Raw genomic sequence first — 20,443 nt, forward strand, 5'->3', positions numbered from 1 at the left:
ATATATATAATTATCACCCTATACCCCATAAGTTTGTACAATTAAAGTAATTAATAAAAAAGGACAAATACTGTATGATTCCAATTACATGAGGTATTTAGAATAGTTGAATTTATAAACACAGAAAATAGAGTGTTAGTTGCCAGGAGCTGGGGGGAGAGGAGAAAGGGGGACAATTTTTTGATGGCTCCAGAGTTTCAATTTAGAATGGAAAAAGTTCTAAAATGATAGTGGTGATGGCTGCATAACAATGTGAATGTCTTTTTTTTTTTTAATGATAGATAGACCTGGTAACTTTGTTTCTTTTTTTTAATGTGGTGCTGAAGATCAAACCCAGTGCCTTATATGTACTAAGCAAGTGCTCTGCCACTGAGCCATAACCCCAGCCTGTGAATGTCTTTAATATCACTAAATTGTTCACTTAAGAATGGTACAATGTTGGGGGTGGGTTGTGGCTCAGTGGTAGAGCGCTTGCCTAGTATGCATGAGGCACTGGGTTCGATCCCGGGCACCACATAAAATAAATAAATAAATAAAATAAAGGTATTGTGTCCATCTACAACTAAAAAAATATTAAAAGAAGAAGAAGAAGAAGAATGGTAAAATGGCTGGGCATGGTGGCACACACATACCTGTAATCCCAGTGGTTCGGGAGGCTCAGGCAGGAGAATCATAAGTTCAAAGCCATGCTCAGCAGTTTAGCAAGGCTGTAAGTAACGTAGTGTCCCAAAATAAAATGAGCTGAGGTTGTGGCTCAGTGGTAGAGCACTTGCCTTGCATGCATGAGGCATTGGGTTCGATCCTCAGCACCACATAAAAATAAAAAAATAAATATATTGTGTCTATCTACAACTAAAAACATATATTAAAAAAAAACATTAAAAGAGTTGGGGATGTGGCTCAGTGTTAAGCATCCCTGGGTTCAATCCCTAGTACCGCACCAAAAAAAAAAAAAAAAAGACTTATAATGGTAAATTATATGTTTTATATTGTTAAAAGAAAAAATTGTTACCAATAAGTTTAACAGAATTTACTTAAGCAAGAAAAAGAGTTCTAGAACCAGTCACCACTTCTGACTGAAATTGGTTCAGAATTCCCCACCCTACAATATATCCAGATCATTTTTATATTCAGAGAAAAGGAAATCACATAGTTTCCTAAGAAACAACCTGATTGGCTGCAATCAGCATTTACTAGCTATAGTCAGTGGTGTGGTGAGGCATTTGCAGCTGAATGAGCCCAACTTATATTAACCTCATTCCTGACCCCAGAGCTCTCCTCCAACAGGCTGAGCAAATCCATAAATTATTAAAGTCTACCCTAGAAAGTTAGGTGTTTTTCTCAAATACTGACCTTTCCACTCTGGCCCAAGTCATGAAACCATATTAGATATTGCATAGTCTCCATTGTGGCCTGGCCTTATAAGAAAGTCTATTTTTTATAAATAAATTCTGGCCAGTCATTTGATGCTGATCTGAATATCTTCCAGGGCCATGGTGGTACCATTGATCAGATCAACTAAAGTCAGGGACAAAAGTTGCATTGCCTTTTTAATCAGATGAGTTACATAATAGGAATAATTGTTCCCATTGTGTATATTAACAGCAAGTCAGTTATCAGTTCAAAAAGGTTCTGTGAGTAACCAGGGATAGCCTCATTTTAGAAATATCTCCATTATTATCTGTGGGTTGCACGATCTGTGCTCCATGATGTTTACTAAAACACAAAATTCTCTTATGATCATCATGAAAATACAGTACACCCTTTTGGAGAGGTTGATCCAACTAGTTTTCACATAAGAAATATAGTCATAAGGGCACATATGGCACTCTGAGAAAGTGTTGTTTACAAGGGTCAGTGTCCCCTAAGGTCCTGGCCAGTTGGTAGACCTTTGGGTTTCCAGTTTACTTTGAATAATTAAGTCTAATCCTCATGTGTTATTTTCTGTCAATGAAAAAAATACCTGATATAATCGATTTATAAAGAGGAAAGTTTTATTTATTTTGGCTCATAAGTCCATGGTTACTTGTGCCTCATTGCCTTTAGGCCTGTGGCAAGTACACCATGGTGGGGAGCACACTGCAGAGGAAATTCTTGCCTGTGACAGCCAGGAAGCAAAGATGAGAAAAGGTAGGTTCCCAATATCCCCTTCAAGGGCACATCTCCAGTGACCTAATTCCTACCACTAAGCTTGATCTTTGTGTGTGTGTGTGTGTGTGTGTGTGTGTGCTAGGTATTGAACCCAGGGCCTGTGCACACTAGGCAAAGCAAGTGCTCTACCACTTGTAGCTCTACATCCCCAGTCCCTATGCATCACCTTTTAAAGGTTCTGCTACTTCCCAATAATGCTACAGGTTGGGGACCAAGCCTTTAACACATGGACCTTTCAGGGACATTTCAGGGACAAACTATAGCACCTTATATTTGGAAGGACTGCCTGAGGGTAATTAGTCCAGTCTATCCTGGTTGTTCATGCCATCAGTTGAGTGGCATTAGTCTTTTCCACAGATTGGCTGAGAGGTCTGTGGAAATGACAGCAAGAAAAACATCTGAAACATTGGTATTGATACATTGTAGGTATTTTTTGTGGGAAGTACAGAAGCCAGGGATATCCCCTGCTGTTTATAGTAAACGTTTGGCAAAGATAATAAGGAATAGTGACTAAACTAGTCAAAGTCATCTGAGGAGTGAAGGCAGAAGTTGGAGTCAGTTAAATTTAAAGTACTAACAAAAGTTTGGGAGGTAAGCCAGGTTATTTTTGTTCATAAAGAATGTTTCAAGAGCAATTGTGAAAGATAAAATCATTAATGTCCCTCCATTCTTACCTACTGGGATATAAGGTATTTTCTACCTAGATGCCAGAGTTTCTGCTTTACCTTCAAGATGGGTGTGCTCCACTCCAGTCCTCAAAATGTCATCTTTTCCCAATTATCCTTTTCTTGCACCCAGACCTTTTTTTTTTTTTTTTGAGGAAGAACTTTTTTTATAAAATGCACAGAGACCCATTATGTTTCCCAGTTTTTCTCATGTGGGCCACTGTAAGGGGTCTCAGTAAGCATAGTGCTTACCCAAGTGGTCATTATCCTTATGATCTAAGATCATGTAAGTCCCACAAGAGAATCCAAGTGACTGAATCAGAATCATATTTGAACTCTGAAGCCCCCTTTAAGCAGGGCTGCCTTCTAGAAGGTGTGTACCAACCAGGCTTGCCTAAAGTTACTGTTTAGGAAAGCAAGCAAGCAACATACCCAAAAGAGTCATTGTGCTATGGTTTGAATGTGTCTTCAAAAGTTCATGTGTTGCACCAGTCAGAATGACGGTCATTAAGAACATGAACAATAATAAACCAGGCATGATGGCACAGGCCTATAATTCCAATGATTTGGGAGGCTGAGGTGGGAGGATTGCAAGTTCTGGGACAGCCTCAGCAACTTAGGCTTTTTTTAAAAAAATATTTATTTATTTATTTTTTAAGTTGTAGATGGACACACTACCTCCATTTTATTTATTTATTTTTATGTGGTGCTGAGGTTCGAACCAAGGGCCTCGCACGTGCGAGGCGAGCACTCTACCACTGAGCCACAACCCCAGCAGCAACTTAGGCTTTAAGCAACCCTGTCTCAAAATAAAAAGGGCTGGGGATGTGGCTCAGTGGTTAAGTGTCCCTGAGTTCAATCCCCAATACCAAATAATAATAATAATAATAATAATAATAATAATAATAATAATAATTGCTAGAGAGGATATGGAGAAAAAGGAACACTTTTACACTGTTGGTGGGATTGTAACAGTACAACTGTAACAGTGGTTCACTTTATGCTTTGAATATAGCTCTTACTGCTCTGCCACTGAAAGTTATTTTTAAAATAGACATGTTTCTTTCTCTTTTTCTCTCCCTGCTCTTCCCTAATCTCTCTACCTCCCTAATCTCAGGGGAAACAGGATTATCTTTCATCTCCATTTTAGGCAGATTTACTTGTCCTTGAGTACATACCCAACATAAGAATGAAATAAGCCAGACTTTGGGGATGGTACCAGAAGATCTCAGAAATGACTATCTCCAAAATTAAAAAGTGAATTAAAACTCCAACAGAGAACACTGGAATGTAGCTTTTGAATCATCTCTTTAAAAGCCCCCAGTTCCTGCTAATGGGGAGAATCACACCCTGTGAGACAGGAGTCCCCTGTGTTTCTCCTTTGCTAGCAAAGCAATAAAACTGCTTTTTCTTTTTTCTCAAAACCATGTTTTCGTTACTGGTTTGGCATTGATCTCATCAGAAAACAGGCTCTTCTGGTAGGCATCTATGTATGTGACCCAGACAGGTCATAGCCGCATTTATTTCCACCATTCATGGCCCCAAAGAGGAGTGTCTTTAATCTGCCCATTGAGATTTTCTAAGTGACAGATAAAACAACTAGGCTATTGACAATAGCCCAAGAGTCAGAACAAATATAATATGGCCTATCAATTGGAGTACTGGTCTGAGGCTATGAGAATGGTTCCTACTTACTGAGCAGAGTAACACACATCCATGTTTTTTTTTATCCTTCAGTCCATACCCAACATAGGAATGAAGTAAGCCAGACTTTGGGGCTGTATCTGAGAGTGGAAAACCAAAGAAAACCAGAAGACATCATCAGGCTTCAGCTTAGCTAAACCATCTGTGAACTTGGGAAACCTCTGTAATTTACAAGGTCCCCTGGGCCAATGACTTTGCTCTGCTTAATTGTGGGTATGTTTCCCCCAAAGGGTTAACTGCCAGTTTTTTTCATATAAGTCTGAGATGACACCATGGCCAGGCTAGCTGTGTTCATGAATAGACCCATTTCCATTTTATAAGCAAAGCTTTCAGAGCCCAGTTGTCCTATTTATTTATGTGGTACTGGGCCTCACACATGCCAGACAAGCATTTACCACTGAGTCATATCCCTTGCCCCAAATTGTCCCATTTTAACAAGAGCCCAGATAGTAAGGCTTTCAAAAGGGATGTACTTGGTCACTGTCAGTAATGCATTAACCCCCAAATCCCCAGAGATTCTTATGGATGCAGTCTGCTTCCCTCTGCCAGGGGTTTCATTTAGCAAAATTATCAGTCACCGAGGCTTAATAGCTTTTTTAGAAGGGTCATTAGAGTTGTGGGGCCCCAAAGTAGCAAATGGGCTGCAGCTAACCAGACAACTTCCAATGCAGCCTGTTGGTCTGGGGCCTGCTTAAAGGATGCTGATTTGTAGATTAGCTGATATAAAGAACCAAGTAGTATGTCCATCTGAGGTATGTGCTAGTCCAAATACCCAAAGAATTCAAGAAGGTGCTGGGCCTCCTTTTTTTGGCTGTGGTAGAATAGAAGAGACAGAAGATTTTTCCTTGACTGCTGGAAGGATTAGATATTGTGAATCTGCCCACCTAGTCCCAAGAAATTGAATTTTGTCAGGAATTATCAGCCATCTCTGTGGAGAGGTGTCAATGCTATAGTCAGGACCACTAAGACTGAGCCTTGACTTGCCACTCAATCGGACATCCTCTAGGTTGTGAAAGTTTTGGACATCAAGAAGGTAAAGGGACTCACCTAAATCCTGACTTGCCCACTACAGGCAAATTGCAGGGGAGTTTATTTCACACTTCTTTGTGTACAGATCTTCTATTTGGGAGACTCCTCCACTCAAGGGACAAAAGAATAACATCAATTCTTACCATACTTTCAAAAGTAGATGCAACCCAATACATGGAATTGGACCAGAGGGCCTAGGTACTTAGACTTTTCTTTCTCCACCCTACTATGGAACTTGCCCAGCCTCCATTTGGAAACCTTTTTATCCCTTAACACCAGGTAAGGATGGTGACTTCGGCACCCATAATCAACAGAGCAGTTAAAAGTTTGAGTCCTTCCTGTCCCCAAAGTTCCCCAACATTTTCAGACAGGTACATATGGTCTTTGGTCCACCTTGAAGACGGGAGTACGTCAGCCCCGTCACTAATATTTCTCCTGAAAGTAGCTGAGGTTGGGACAGAGAGGGAATAAAGGATCAGAATTAGGGAAGGAGAAAGTAACTAAGGGCCATTAAAGATGGGAATGCTTACTTTCATTTTGAAGGGTATAGCAGCAATTCATGCCTCAACTGAATGAACTCCGAAGTTTTTTGCTTACCCAGCCCTATATCAAGTGGCAAGGTCATCACTACCAACACTGTTTCGGCCTTGACTCCACAGCTCCTTGCTTTCTGTCTGGGGCCACAGTGTATTTTTTCTTTGGCTTACTCTAGACATGAACCATGATACTTCTTTTAAGTCCAACTTAATCCAAGCCATTTGTTGCCCAGTTATCATAATAACGCTTGTTTCTGCCCTTTTGTTTTATTTTTCTTTGAAACAGGATCTTGTGGAGGCTGGCCCAAACTTGAGATTCTCCTGCCTCAGTCTCCTGAGGAGCTGGGATTACAGGTGCATGCTACTGTGCCCAGCTTAGCTTTAACAGGAGGACTAGAAACTTTCCTGGGTGATGAAGTTGACTACAAGATTCTATCTAGAATTATTTTGGTTCACTTCTCATTCTCTAATGAGCTGCCTTTATGAGCATTGCAAACCCAATCCAAGGTGGTAAGAGCCCAAATACCAGTCAATGCTACATCTGTGGTCTTTTATAGGAGTTATTCTTAGGGTAATCTCCCTGAGAGGGCTCAAGATCATTTTTAGCTTTTAGGACCCACTGTAAAAACAAAAACTCTGGGATCTTTTACCATTGTCTCCTAATGGATTTAAGGTTGTCATAAGAGGCTTGAGGTATAGCTTAGTGGTAGAGCATATATTTAGTGTGATCGAGGGCCTAGGTTTAATCCCTTAAAAAAAATGTTGGCATAATAGATTGCAGGAAGGACCAAGCCAAAAGACAGCCCAGCTAAGACATTCCTCCTTCACAAGCATTACATGCCTCACCTCCTGGGTAAATCAGTAAATTAAATCAGCCAACATTCCAATTTGCCTGCTTTCTTTCCATTGTGGTTATGAATTCCTCATATTCATGCTCAGTGTAAGTGTATATCTCAGTAACTGTTGTCTCAAAGGGGTTGGAAATATCTGCACCCAAGGCAAATTTTAGTACTGGTTGTTAACAATATGAAGACATAAGGTGCCCACCAGATTGCTGCCAGATACACCATGCCCAAAGAGAATTAGCGACAACCAGGGCACCATCCAGGCAGCTGTCTTTGAACCCTCTTCCAGGGACTGGGCCTACAACCCCACCTCATAATTTTTTCATTAACAGACAATAAAATAAGGGACCATTTATTGCCCAAGTATCATACAAGTTGGTCAACAAGTTTGTAATTGATTCCCATGGACTTCCTCTTCATCAGGCTGCAAGGCTCTCACTGTTCTCCCCCAAAGCCATGTTTCAGTCAGTATCCCATCTTTGTTGCCAATACTGTCAAGAATCATCAAAGGGGCTGGGGATAAGCTCAAGTGGTAGAGTGCTTGCCTTGCATGCACAAGGTCCTGGGTTCAATCCCTAGTACCACACACACAAATCATCATCAGAGGTGTTTTTTTGCAAATTTGCCTGCAATAGTTTCATGGATGCTGGTAGATACGACACTCCTGGGTCAAAGACAAAGGACAGTTTATTATGACAATAAAAGTATTCCAGTGACTCCAGATGTTGAGGCAGGAGGACTGCAAGTTTGACACTAATCTCGGCAACTTAATGAGGCCCTATATAAAACTAAAACATAAAAGGAATCTGGGGATGTGGAACAATGGTTAAGTGCCCCTGAGCTCAATCCCTGGTACCAAAAGAAAAAGGAAAAAAAAAAAAAAAGGTAGCCCGAGGACCAGCATTTTCTTGCATTGATTCAAGTCCTATTTATAATACTTCCTACAATGTAACTGCTATGTAAATAGTTGCTATATTATATTGTTAAGGGAATAATGACAAGAAAAGTCTATTTGCTTAGGATAGACAAATTTTTAAAAATATTTTCTATCCACTGTTCATTGAATCTGTGGATGCAGAACCCACGGATATGGAAGGCTGACTGTATTAACCAAGTTATCCTGTTTTAAAAGCCATCATCAGTTTACTCTTCCACCATTCTTTGTAGGAGTGAATGTCTGCTGGATTCTACATGACAAAGAAAGCTCAAATGTATCCTCCCCTTTAATGATGATCTCTGAAAAATACAGGAAAGCTGAGAAATAGGTGTTGTTAAAGATCTAGTGCACACTATCCATTCACTTACACTTATCAAGCAATTATTAGGTGTCAGGTACTAGGGCTCCAGCAATGGAGGAGTCATGTAGACATCACAACCTGGTAGAGGAAGGGCAGAAAGGTGGGAGTGTTGTTTTAGAAAGTGAGAGAGCTCTGAGGGAAGTGGTGGTGATGGGGGCACAATAGGTGCACAATAGGTGCAAAGGCCCTGAGGCATGAAAGGACTTTGGCAGGTGAAAGGTACGAAGAGGCGGCCTTGTATTGCGAAGATAAAGTAAGATGTAGACCTCAAGCCCTGGTAAACTAAGAGGCTTTAAACAGCTTGGGAAGGCTACTTCACCAGATCTCCCAGGGCTGTAAAAGGCAAAAGATTTCTTGGGGTAGAGCCTGGAATAGTAGTATATAGGCAGCCAAGGAGATGCAGAGGAAGTCAAGAGGCAGAGAGGAGGGGAGGAGTAACCGCCCACTGGGAAGGGCCTTTGGTCTGGGGCCTTTGGTCTGGAACCGTGGGAGTTTCAACTTGCATTTCCGGGCGTTGAGGTTTTCCCATGAACACTCAATTCCATGCTGGTCCCATCACTTGGCCCCTGGGGACCAGCAGCTCAGCAGGATGACATCTCAGTATTTCCCTAGTTTCCTCAATTCTGTTCTGAAGCTGGAGGGTAGGGACAAGTCCATGATATGTGTCCTTGGATCCCAAGGCTGAGGCAGGTTGGATAGAAACATCACAAGAAACTCTGAGTCAGAGGCATCACCAGGAAGACAGCTGAAGGTTCTACATCCTTCCAACCATCAATCCAAGTGCCATTCTTTCTACCTGGGAGAAGTCCCCAAGAGCCAATAGCCCACCCAGTCTCTGGCTTCGAAACTCGGAGCTCATTTCCTGGCTTTTCTGGAATTGGCTCACCCCTACAGGGTCACTAGGGTTGTTGCTTCTGATCATGGCCTGGTCTGAGGATTGGGAAAACAGCAAATGACAGGATTGGGTCTTGCTCTGTCTCTAGCTAATTGAGTCATGACCTTAGCCAGTCACTGCCCCTCTCTGGGCCCCAGTCTCCTCCTTGGACTAGACAAGTGACTTCCCAACTTTCAACATATTTCATGGAATACCAATGTTACATCAAAACACTCTGTGGCCAAATAATGATGAATGGGGTCCCCCATCAAAAAATGATGAATGTAGAGCCTCATTTTTACATCCTAAATCTCCCAGAGGGTACTGTAGCCTGCTGTGGTTGTCAAGCTGGTCTAATCGGGGCACCCTGTTTTATAACTTCTCACCATTGGCACTATGAAGAAGATACCCCAGGATGAGCTAGACAAGAGTCTTTGTAGGGGCATACTTAGTTCTCTCCTGAAATTTAATCTGTAGAAATAACCATTGACCGTTGACATCCAATGACCCTTGCCTCCTGGTATTTGTGCCCTTTGTCATCTCCAGTGCATGCTAGATTCATTTCTTTTTCTTTCTTTCAACTGTATTCTCTGTTTAATACCTTGTGGATCTCAGCAGATACTCTGCTGGGTGAGTCCATGAATATAAAAGATTTCTGATAAGGTAGAGCTAATTGAATTCTGGCCTCTCCATCCAACAAGCCACTTGGGAACCCTCTGGTAGCCACTGACTCTGTGCCAGAGTCATTTCATTTCATAAAAAGACAAGGACACACAGGTGCTTAGAGTCAAGGCCAATGACCTTTGTTATGTTGGAGATAATCTAGGGACCAATGATTCATTCATAATAAGTAGAATTCTACAGAAATGAGGATGTCGTCTCCCAAGATTAGGTTAAAGACTATGGCTTCTATCCTTCCAGCATTCTTGGGCTCACCTTCCCATGTCACCCGCTGCTATGCTATGAGGACACTCAGGAAGCCTATGGCTGGCATCCCTATGAGCGAGCTCCAGCCCCACTCTAGCCTTGAGAGCACTGTACTCCCAGCCACCAGTTTGATTGAAACATCAAAAGAAACCCTGAGCCAGAGGTGCCACCTCAGCTGTACCCAGATTCCTGACCCACGGAAATTGAGAAAAATTTTTTCCCCTTTTTGTCCCAGGGATTGAACCCAGGGGCACTTAACCATTGAGCTATGTTCCCAGCCCTTTCTTTTTATTTTATTTAAAGACAAGGTCTAGCAGAGTTGCTTAGGGCCTTACCAAGTTGCTGAGGCTGGCTTTGAACTCCTCCTGCCTCAGCCTCCTGAGCCCCTGGGATCACAGGCCTGCTTCACCATGCCTGGCTGTTTGTTGTTTTAAACTGCTAAGTTTGGGAGATAATTTGTCATACAGCAATGGAAAGCTAATAAAATTGTACAGTACCTTCTACAACCAGTGTGTGATGGATTCTATTAAAACTGATCATTGTATGTGTAATGTTGAAACCTACTTGTTTTGTGACACGCTTCCCTCTCCCTGGCACTGAATGTCCAGTGTCCACTGGTGGCATTGTCCACTGGTCGATCCCCAATGTCCTCCTAGGGGTACTGGGTATAAGAGGGAGGTAGCCTCAAAAGATAGTGAATAGACAGGAAGTTCACATAGCAACTGGGCAAGGAGGTGCCACGCTCTACCAAAAACCAGTCTGAACAATAGAGTAGCAAGGTGGGGTGGTGTGTCCTCTCATCTCTGGGTACTGACCCCTGGTTTTACAGCTTGGGCTCAGATTCTGCCCTGGACCAGCCCATTAGTTCCCAATGGAACCTCATATTAGAATCCTTGGTTTTTGTTCTCACTGCCCACCCCCACACCCCATATGCTCTGTGCAGCCAACTACACCCAGGCCGTACCATCCTATCTTCTTTTGCCATTCCTGCCCCAATACCTCCCACATTCTGTTAACTGAATTTGGTGGCCACTCAGAGCCCATAAACCAACAAATACCCATTCAGGATGGGGCCTCTTCCTCTAGAGTGAGCTGAGGATTCATGCTCAAGTGCAGAAAAGAGCAAGCTCACTACCATTGTCTACCTGGTATGCTGCCTGGCATATTCTAGTTAGGTACCCCATAGATGATAGCTCATACTGCTTCCTTAAATGGTCAGCTCAAATGAAAGTGTGAGTACAGGGCTGCTCTGCGGTTTGAAGCAAAGAGCCCAAGATCTTGGTCAGGATGTCTATTAATATATCTTTTCAATGTGAGGAGTGGGAGGGACAAATAGCAGTCAGGAAAGGCATTAAGTAGGAGACCTGGGCATATTGAAAAAGCTGGCTATGGCTCCATCAGCCCCCTCAAGGGCCTAGGACAGCTCTGAGGATGCCAGATTTACCAAACACTTCCCTTTTCAGAAGTGGAATTTTAAAATGAAATTATTAAATGAATCCTAGAAGAACCCACTATCTGGCCAATAAGTGGAGGCTGGAAATGGAGGGTACAGGGAGGGTTGGAGACAGGAATTCTGCAGATTAACACAGCTTCTCAGAAAGGCCAGCCAAGGGCTGTCACCACTGTGCAGTGAGAATAATGTTTATTGAGAATGACTCATTACAAACAAAATATATTTATGTATAAAAATCTCTGCAATGCAAAAGATCCCTTTCGTCCCCCTGCAGCTAGAGTGAACAAAGCTGCCTACTGTTCCATTGGCTTCAGAAGCTGCATTGGGCTGAAGCATGAGAACAGGCTGGGCAATTGTGGGTGCCACGTGCTGTGGGCAACGTCCCTGATGTCCAGGCTCTTTTCTCAGCCCCAATGTCATGACTTGTGCAAGAATGCAACACAGTGTAGCTGATGTCCTGCCTCCGTGACCTTCCTCAGAGAGACTGGTCTTGGGGACAAACAACTTGTTAATCTTACAGACAGGTGACCTCTAACATGTGACTTACCCTGAGAAGCCATTGTCTGAGCCCAGAGACTGAGCATGTCCCGGATGGATGAGGTGCTGTGATCACTTTCTGTGAAGGCTAATCCCCGTAACAGTTCACCACCATGTGTGCTATTCCTCATTCATATGCAGTCATCATGAAAACTTAACTTCTTCCCATTGGTTTCCTTCATTCAGCTATTCTCACCACAATTTTACCTAAACCTCTCCTGAGGACACCCATACCCCACAGCTGCTGTGTATGGTACTCCTGAGCTTGGAGCCAGAGTTCCCTAGGACCTTGGGACACCCAGCATTAAGGCAATAGAAATGAGACCAGACTAAAGCCAACACCAGTCTCTGAAACCCAGGATGGCTGCCTTGCCAATAGTGCTACCCTCTCGGCCCAAAGCTGTCTGGTGTTAAGGAGCAAGGTGGCTGGGTGGTCTCACAGAACTGGTAAGCAGACTCTTCCTCCACCCCTCAGAACTACCATGGTGAGGGAGGGGCCAGCTAGAGTCGGTGTGGGAGAAGCAGCTGCCACCACGTCACACCTGAGAAGCAGCTGCCACCACGTCACACCTTGGGCACTGGAAGACCAAGCCCTAGGAGTACAGGGATGGTGGGGCTGTCAGGGTATCCCTGTCTTTTTGCCAGAGGCAGCCATGAAGGGCTCTTGAGTTCAAGACCCAGCTCTACTACTGTCCTGGGCCAACTTCCTCCTCAAGTGAGGCAAGGGGCCTGGTGCTCAGACTTTAAAAAAGAAATCTGGCTGGCTTACCTGCCCTGTGAAAAAAAGAGGTGTTAGTGGTTCCAAAGTACCTGCAATCTCACTATTATTCTTACTTAAAGGTGATAATCACCCAGCAAAAGTAAAAACTTAAATTTCAATAAAAAAAACACCTCTGCTCCCAACAACAACAAAAATTTAAAAAGGGGTGAGGGGAGGAAAGAAGGAAATAATGAAGGAAGAAACCAGCTCCAGTCAATGCTACTTGCTGTGCTGTGTGATCCTGGGCAGTCATCACCATTCTCTGTCAAGACAGAAGAGATCCAACATTCTGTGCAAAAGGTCCTGGCATGAAAACCAGTGTGGGTTGGAGACTACAGACTGTCCCCTGCCCGTTGCTTCACAAGTAGAGGCTCTACCACCTAGCTCCGACAGACCTGGGGTTGCCCACACCCAGAGGACAAATGGTCCCTCCTTTTGGGATTTAGGCTGGTGTCAGGAGGCCTCATGGGTGAGGAGGGCTCTTTGGGATCCAGGTAGCTGTTTATTCCTGGGGTACACTCTCTGCTGGTGCCCAGCACACTCCCTAGGGCCTTCCTCCCTACAGAGCCAAATGGCTATGAGGTGTCTACACTGCATGATAGGGGCCAGTGGCCTCACAACCAGTCAGATACTTGGGCCCACTGGAAGGCAGGAGGTGGTAGTAATGGCATCTACCATGGGTTACAGGGGGCTCTGTAGCACTTCCAGAAGATTGGGTTTGGAGTGCTCCAGCTCTAGGGACTTGAATTCAGCTACACTTTCCAAACATGCAGATGCTGTCCTGATGAGTAGCATCAGATCAAGTGACTTCTCTCTCCAAGACTCAGTCCTAAGGTCTATGGGAAGACTGCCTCAGGCCTCTCCCCTCACCTTGGGTCTGGCTAGAAGGCAACAAGGGCATCCTTGAAGCTAGACTTCCAATGGGCATTGTTGGAGTTAGGCTTGTCATCCTGGGGGAGACTCCCCTCAGAACTCTGGAGAAGCCTTCAGGAGCCCCCAGATGCTTGGGGTAAACGACAACATATAGCACTAGCTGACAAAGCAGCTACGCCAGTTCCCAGAGTTCCCCAGAGCCTTGTCAGACAGGCTGAAGCTGCAGTGTTGCATTCCAGCCCCAGCAGCCCCCAACTTGGGCATACTGATTAGGTCTGGCTAAAGTTGGGGGTTGGGGTCCAAGGATCTGGGCACAACAGGCTCCTGCTGTCAGCTGTCCAGGTAGACAAAGAGGATGTCCTCATCTGTGCCGTAGCTGGTTCTGGCCTCCTCAAAGTTACTGACACTGGTGCTGCACATTCCTGCTGGGAGTGGGGAGAGCAGAGTGGGATCAGTAGGTGGGGAGAGAGCAACCAACCTACCAGTGCCCAGGGAAGTTGGGTGAGGTCTACATCCCATCTGCCGGGCCACACCTCTTGGCTCAAGTCCTCCACCCCCAGGAAGCCTTCCTTGCCTATACTGGCCCTCATGAACTCTTTCTCTGACCCTTCCTCAGTATAGCATATGGAGAAAGCAAAGCCCAGAGAAAGGAAAAAACATGCTCCAGGACACATGGACAGGTCAGGAAAGTCTGTCCCTGTACCCTGAGGGTAGTAGGTAGCATGGAACAAGGGTGAGGTTGGACAGACTTTCTAATAAGTGTACTGGTTGTCCTGGAAGGATGGAGTGGAGACTGCAGCCTGCGCAACATAAGTTATTGAGGCAGGGACCTGAGCAGTGGAGTGGAAAAGTGGGGTGGCCAGAGGCCAGCACTGGTGCAAGTTTGTGGCTAGTTTGCTTACATGGTAAAAGGGGTAGCCCCGATGACAAGAGCCCAGGAGTAGTAGAGGCCTTGGGGAAAAGGCAGCAAGGGAGATTGTGGTCATACCAGGCTGGATAGGAGGAAGTTGTAGGAGCCGGGCATAGGGGACAGAGAATGCATACCGCCTTGGCCCACCCTGACCCCAGCACTCACGGTCAGCATAGGCTGGGTTGTTGTAGAAAATACAGCCGGTGGCCCTGTTGTAACCACGCAGAACAATGAAGTGGCCCTGGTAGTCAGGGGTACGGCAGAAGCAGCGATGGCCACTGGGTGCAAAGCAGCAGTACTTGACGGGGCTAGAGCACAGGTCACAGTGTAGCACCCCTGAGTTCACGAGCACGATGGCCACATGGCCCTGCGCCAGATGCGCCTGGATGTCCTGCACACTCACTGTGCTGTGGGCAGAAGGGAATCAGTTGGTGCCAATGGGCTCTATTCCCCATCTCAACTGGATAGATCCCTGCTTACATCCCCGTTACCCTATGTTACGAAACTTGGGGACCTGACTTGTCTTCCCTCTGCCCTGAATTTCTTGTACATGGAACATCCTTGCTTATCATATTGGCCCAGGTTAGGCACAGGGCCTACACAGGACCAGTGTGTGTATGTTGTTAGCAGAGTTCTGAGAGAATACAAGGACCAGCTGGCCCTTCAGGAAGGGAAGTCAGAAGGTCAATTCCAGATGGGCACAACTGAGGGCCACTAAACAGTTTATAGAACCTCACTCCTGGTATGGTAGATATTTTGCCAAGTCCCCATTTCTACTTTCCCACAAATCCTATGTGGTTTACATTGGAAATTACTAGCCCAATTTAATTCCCCAAATCCGAGCAGAGCCTGGCTTGGCCACATTCAAAACCAACTGTTTTTCTAAAAGGGCTATTTTCCCCTTTTTCCAAGGCTTCTGTGGCAGAAGGAATCACTCAGAAAGCACTTATAGGGGAATGCTATAAGTTAACTCTGTAAGCACAATGTCTGGAGCTGTGCCATAGGCAGACTCATAGAAGTGGCCCCATTCTGTGTCTTCCAGCAGACAGCAAATCTAAACAAAAACCCAGAAGGGACAGAAGGGGCTTGGGGCCCTTAAGCCAAGGGCTCCCCGAAATTTTCTGAAGGGGCTGCTCACCACTCGGGGCCCTCCTTCATTAATCAGCTCCTCAGGAGTGGCAGCATCAGCACCACGAGGTCTGGCCCAACTCTAGCCTCAGCTGAGTCACGTGGCAGTTTGGTTTGCTGCCTTGGCCGGTGAAACATGCCATTTTTCCATTTAGTCTCTGAAACAAAATAGCTGGCAGAGTTCCTACTGGTGTGTACAAGAGGAGGGGAATTTCAGCTATGGGAGAAAAGCAGGAACATGCTAAATCGAAAAGTTGCAGCTCTGTAGAATTATGAGTGTAGAAATGCTGGGTTCAGATTACAGCATAGCCAAAATGCTGGGGGAACCGTGCACTGGTAGGTCTCTCCCAGCCTCATTTTCCTCCTGAGAAATGGGGCGGCAACAGCTTCCCCGCTCAATAAAACAGTGCCTATCAAGTGCCCTAAAAAACGTTTGCTGCCTTTACTTCCATCAGGCAGTCATGTGGCCAGAGGATAAGTAGAGATTTATCTTCCCATTTTCCAAATTATCAGGTGGTTAATAATAAAAACATAATTTTATAAAGAAAGAGTAAACCTGAGAACAATGGAAGTGTAGCCTCTAAGCAAGTCTGGAGAATGCTACCCACATCTGGGCAAGTTGCCCCCAGGGTCTGCTTGAATCCAGCCCACCCCCACACATTGATGAGAAGGGAGAGGTCCATGTAAGGTCACAGCAGGGGAACAAGCTTCCTAGACAGTCTATACATGTGGCCTTCCCTGCTCCTGTCCCTGTCCACTGTCAATCGCCCTGCCACCACATTACTCAGCGGTCCTTCCTTTTTTAGGGCTTCTATGTTTTGTTTCATGCCATTATCCTATGAACAGTCCAAGAGCTGATCACAGCCTGTATCACTCACTTTTCCCTCCAGTACCTGCTCAGGATCCACTCCAGACCAGAGTCTAGGATATATAGCTCCAATGACCCCCATTTTAAGGATGGAAAAAACAAAGCACAGAGGGGAAAATTACTGCCCAGGTAGGAGACACTAGTTCTGCCTAACTCTAGAGCCCCAGCCTTTCCCAAACACTAACCTGAGATCTCCCTCACTACCAACCTCACCAGAGGTAACTGGCCATGGTGGGGTGAGAAGGACTCACCATTTTTCCACAAGCACCTTGCAGGCCTTAGCTTCTGCAAACAGCTGGTTCACCCGGGTTTCCTCTGTATCAAAGTGCTTCCTGTAAAAGGACTAAAGAGAGAAGGGCAGTCCACTTGGCTACTCTCACTCCATATGGTTAAAGCAAAGAGCGTGTTATAGAAGGAGGGGATGTGGGAGGGCAGAGAAGCTCCGTTGTGGGGCAGGCTGCACATGCAGCACACCCAGTCTGTCCCAGGCCAGGGAGTACACAGGACCAGAGGCATTATCAAGATGGGTGGGCAGCTGGGCTCAGCCAGCTCCCTGGGGAAGACTGGTCACCCTATGGCAGGCATAAGAAAGAGCTCAAAGCAAAAGGGTAAGGTGGGGTCTGAGGCTGAGCCATAGCTCAGCTTATCCAGGCATGGTTCATGGAACAGCCTTTGTTTGGTGCAAGTACCTTAAGGTAACCAGAGCCTCCATGGGGGAGGCTAAAAAGACCCTGTTCTTAAGCCTCTTTCTCTGCCTCAACCAGACTAGATTCATTAGCCTTCTTCCTTTGACCAAGAAGGTTCAAAGGAAAGTTAAGTTGATTGGCAACTGCCACCATGTCACAGCCCTTTTGCTAACTAGCCAGCACTGACTTCGCTCTGCCATGTTTTGGAGTCTGGGCCACGAACTTTTGTAAGAAAGGCTTTAACTTTGCAGGGAAACAGAATACACTGACGTGTGGGCTCAGCTGTCAATGTTGGCATTACTTTCAATAGGAAAAAAGGAAAGACAATATTCGTTTTTCTTCAAGAATACCAATTACTCAGCTTAGAACTGGCTGCCCTGGTGAGAAGGAAGAAAATGGGCAAATGAGGGTTACATGAAATCAGAGTGATGTTCTTGGAGGCCCTGGGCCGGCCTTGTGCTGGAGGACAGTAGGGAAGAATGAAGGAAGGTAAATGCTCCTCTGCACATCCTCTGAGTGTCATAGAAGGTAGGCAGGAGCCAGGACTCAGTGATTAGGTACTCCACGCAGGCTGGACCTCATGGTCACCTGCTCAATGTGGCTGGTAAATCCTTTCTATAGCCCATCTGCCACTGTCCCTGGTCTCTGCACACCTATGTCCCACCAGATGTCCAGGCCTTGACAGCTCTCTCTTCTAACTACTACAACTGGGTGGCCTATGCCTCTATGTGGCCTCAAATGAGAAGGCCCATCCAGGTGTGGTGGCTTACCTGGTTTTTATAACCCTTGTCGACGCCCAGGGTCTGGGTACAGAAGCGGTGCCTCACACCAAAGTGGCGCATCAAGTAGGCCAGATCAATGGTCCAGATACTTCTGGTTAGGCGCAGCTCCTGCAGGGCACTCTCAAACTCTCCATCGTCCAGCTGGCCCAGGTATCTACAAGCAGAGAGGCCAAGAAGCTCAGCTTCAAGGTGGAACTAGGTCACAGGTGGAACTAGGTCATACTCCATTACTGGGTCTATAGCAACTGTTGCTTCTGCTCCCCAGAAGGCTCTGTCCTTTATCATGAAACCCTATACTTGCCCACATGCTGCCTGAACACAACCTGAAGACTATCAGGGCTAAGGCTACCTGGGGCACTGTTCTGGCTCTGGAGTCAAGGACCTAGATTTTGCTTCTTGTGTCTCTTGCAGGCTGTGTGATCTTGGGCAAGTTACTATCCTCTATGGCTATATTGATTCTAGGCCTCTGTATCACATTAGTGCTTTATTTTGTAAAGGTTATTTTTGGTGGTACTGGCCATCAAACCAAAGGCCTCACTCATGCTAGGCAAGTGCTCTACATCTGAGCTATACCCGCAGCCTGCAAATCAGTGGTTTTCAAAGTGTTAGGCACTGAACCTTTTGTTGAATCCTATCTTTCCCACAATTCCAGAATGTAAAACTGAAACAGATAAGGGAGAGGCAGATCTAGGGTTCCAGGCAGCTGACTGAAAACTCTTGTACAAGAAGATGGCTATAGATAGTCTCTTCTGGTTCTGATTGTCAAGGGTCCTATAATATTCATTCAGCCTCAGCTCAGCAGACTCCCAGAAGCCTGAGGTTAGGAGCATAGAGGATTCCCTATACCAGTTATGGGCTGCTCTGTGGGCTAGGCGAAGGCCCCTGGAACATCTCTGGCCATCCCAAATTCCTAGGCATTACCAGAGTAGAGATCTGGGTGACCTGATCCACCCTTTGCTCACTTTTGTAAACAGGACAGGGACCAAATGGAAGATAGGCTTCTTACAACCTCAGCCAAAGGTGGTCACAGAGAAGATGAATCCCACCCAGGTGTCTTCCCATGTCTCCCTCAAACCATAGTAGTTGGTGAATAGGGAGGGCGTTGGCCCCTCCACTTACCGAAGCACCATCCTAGAGCAGGCTAGGCCGCAGTCCCAGTGGTAGAGCTGCTGGATGATGGGCACAGGCAGCTGCACAAAGTCCCCTGCATGGAACAGAGGAAGGTTTTAACTCTACTCCCACTCCCTGTGGAGACACAGTCATCACCTCCTACCTAGATCCTGTGGGGGCTCAGAAGATTTCCCACAGTCCTTCATTCTTACAATACCAGTGATCTCCCCCAAACACCAGCCACAGCAGGTTAGCCCTACTCAAAATCTTCCAGTGAATTGGTTCCCATGTCTCTTAGGACAATTTCTCTGTGGCTATTGTCCTAGCACCTTCAGCTTCTTCCCCATCATAAGGCTGTCCTTCAGGCAGAACCTGTAACTGTCATAATCCTTCTTACCTGGGGTCCTTTGCACACGCGGTTCTTCTGCCTAGATGCTCCTGGCTTCTGAAGAGCTAACTTCTGCCCCTGAACCTCCCTTTTCTAAGGTACTGCCCCTTTAAGACCTGGCCCCCACCATGTATACTCACATCATCCCATGTCTCTCCCTCACAGCCCTTCTTTGGGGAGGATCTCTGAGGCAGGAGTAGGGCTGTTTTACTTCCTGCTTTCAGACCAGATGGCAAATGGGAGGTACCTAGCAGATACAAATTCGTGGGACACCAGGAGGCTTACCTGATTCCAAAGGCACTAGGACAACCAACACATGAAAGTCAGTAAGAAGGGGATTGCTGAATAAGCTGTATATGTGGACTGCTTCTGAAAGCTTCTCTAACACTGTCACTGAGCAACCTCACAGTTTGTCCTTGCCAGGTTGTGAGATGAAGCAAAAAAAAGGCCTGACCTAGGCATTCTAGTCCTGACTCTACCACTGGCTGGCTGTGAGCTAGACAATGGACTTCCTCTTACTAAACTGAGTTTGGCCAACCCTAAAGTGGGGACTTTGGTCTGATTTGGTCATTCAGTTGACAAATATTTTCCAAGAACCTGATTAAGTGCTTGGCATCTGTACTATAGTAAAGTGGTGAGTGACATAGGCAAGGTCCCTGTCTTGGTAGACAGCAATAACAAATAAAAAAGACAATCAGCAGACTAATCTAGGAAAATGGTGTGCCTCAAAGATGTGACAATCAGGGAGCACAGGCAGACAGGGAACATCATGTGCTGAGGCCCTGAGGTGAGGGCAAGCTGGCACACATGGCATTTAGGACCTTCCCACTTGGCTAGCCCATGAATCTGGATGAAGTTCAGAGTCTAAAGAACTGGGGGTGGGGGTGGGGGCTGGGGATATAGCTCAGTGGTAGAACAC

The 20,443-nt window shown here is 45.7% G+C and overlaps 1 protein-coding gene and 1 long non-coding RNA gene across 6 annotated transcripts in view; one reads left to right on the plus strand and one right to left on the minus strand.

The window, feature by feature from the left end:
• Positions 1-931: 931 nt before the first annotated feature.
• On the plus strand, positions 932-10,535 carry LOC107154651. The gene is made up of 2 exons (XR_001505099.2): positions 932-2,130; positions 4,554-10,535. It is a non-coding gene; the product is annotated as an uncharacterized LOC107154651 (long non-coding RNA).
• Positions 10,536-11,654: 1,119 nt separating this feature from the next.
• Gucd1 (guanylyl cyclase domain containing 1) overlaps positions 11,655-20,443 on the minus strand; it is a 14,028-nt gene continuing 5,239 nt past the window's right edge. For 4 of the 5 annotated variants that reach the window (XM_015500309.2, XM_015500308.2, XM_015500306.2 and 1 more), the window contains 5 exons: positions 19,146-19,230; positions 18,015-18,180; positions 16,810-16,901; positions 14,728-14,969; positions 11,655-14,074 (listed from right to left, as the gene is read on the minus strand). In XM_015500309.2, coding sequence (XP_015355795.1) covers positions 13,983-14,074; positions 14,728-14,969; positions 16,810-16,901; positions 18,015-18,180; positions 19,146-19,156 — 603 coding nt within the window. In that variant the 5' untranslated portion in view covers positions 19,157-19,230 and the 3' untranslated portion in view covers positions 11,655-13,982. Of the gene's footprint in view, positions 14,075-14,727; positions 14,970-16,809; positions 16,902-18,014; positions 18,181-19,145; positions 19,231-19,809; positions 20,350-20,443 lie in introns of those variants that run through there. The other variant, XM_048785039.1, reaches the window with a different exon arrangement.

This window comes from Marmota marmota, unplaced genomic scaffold (genome assembly GCF_001458135.2).
Source record: "Marmota marmota marmota unplaced genomic scaffold, marMar, whole genome shotgun sequence".
NCBI classification, from domain to species: domain Eukaryota; kingdom Metazoa; phylum Chordata; class Mammalia; order Rodentia; family Sciuridae; genus Marmota; species Marmota marmota.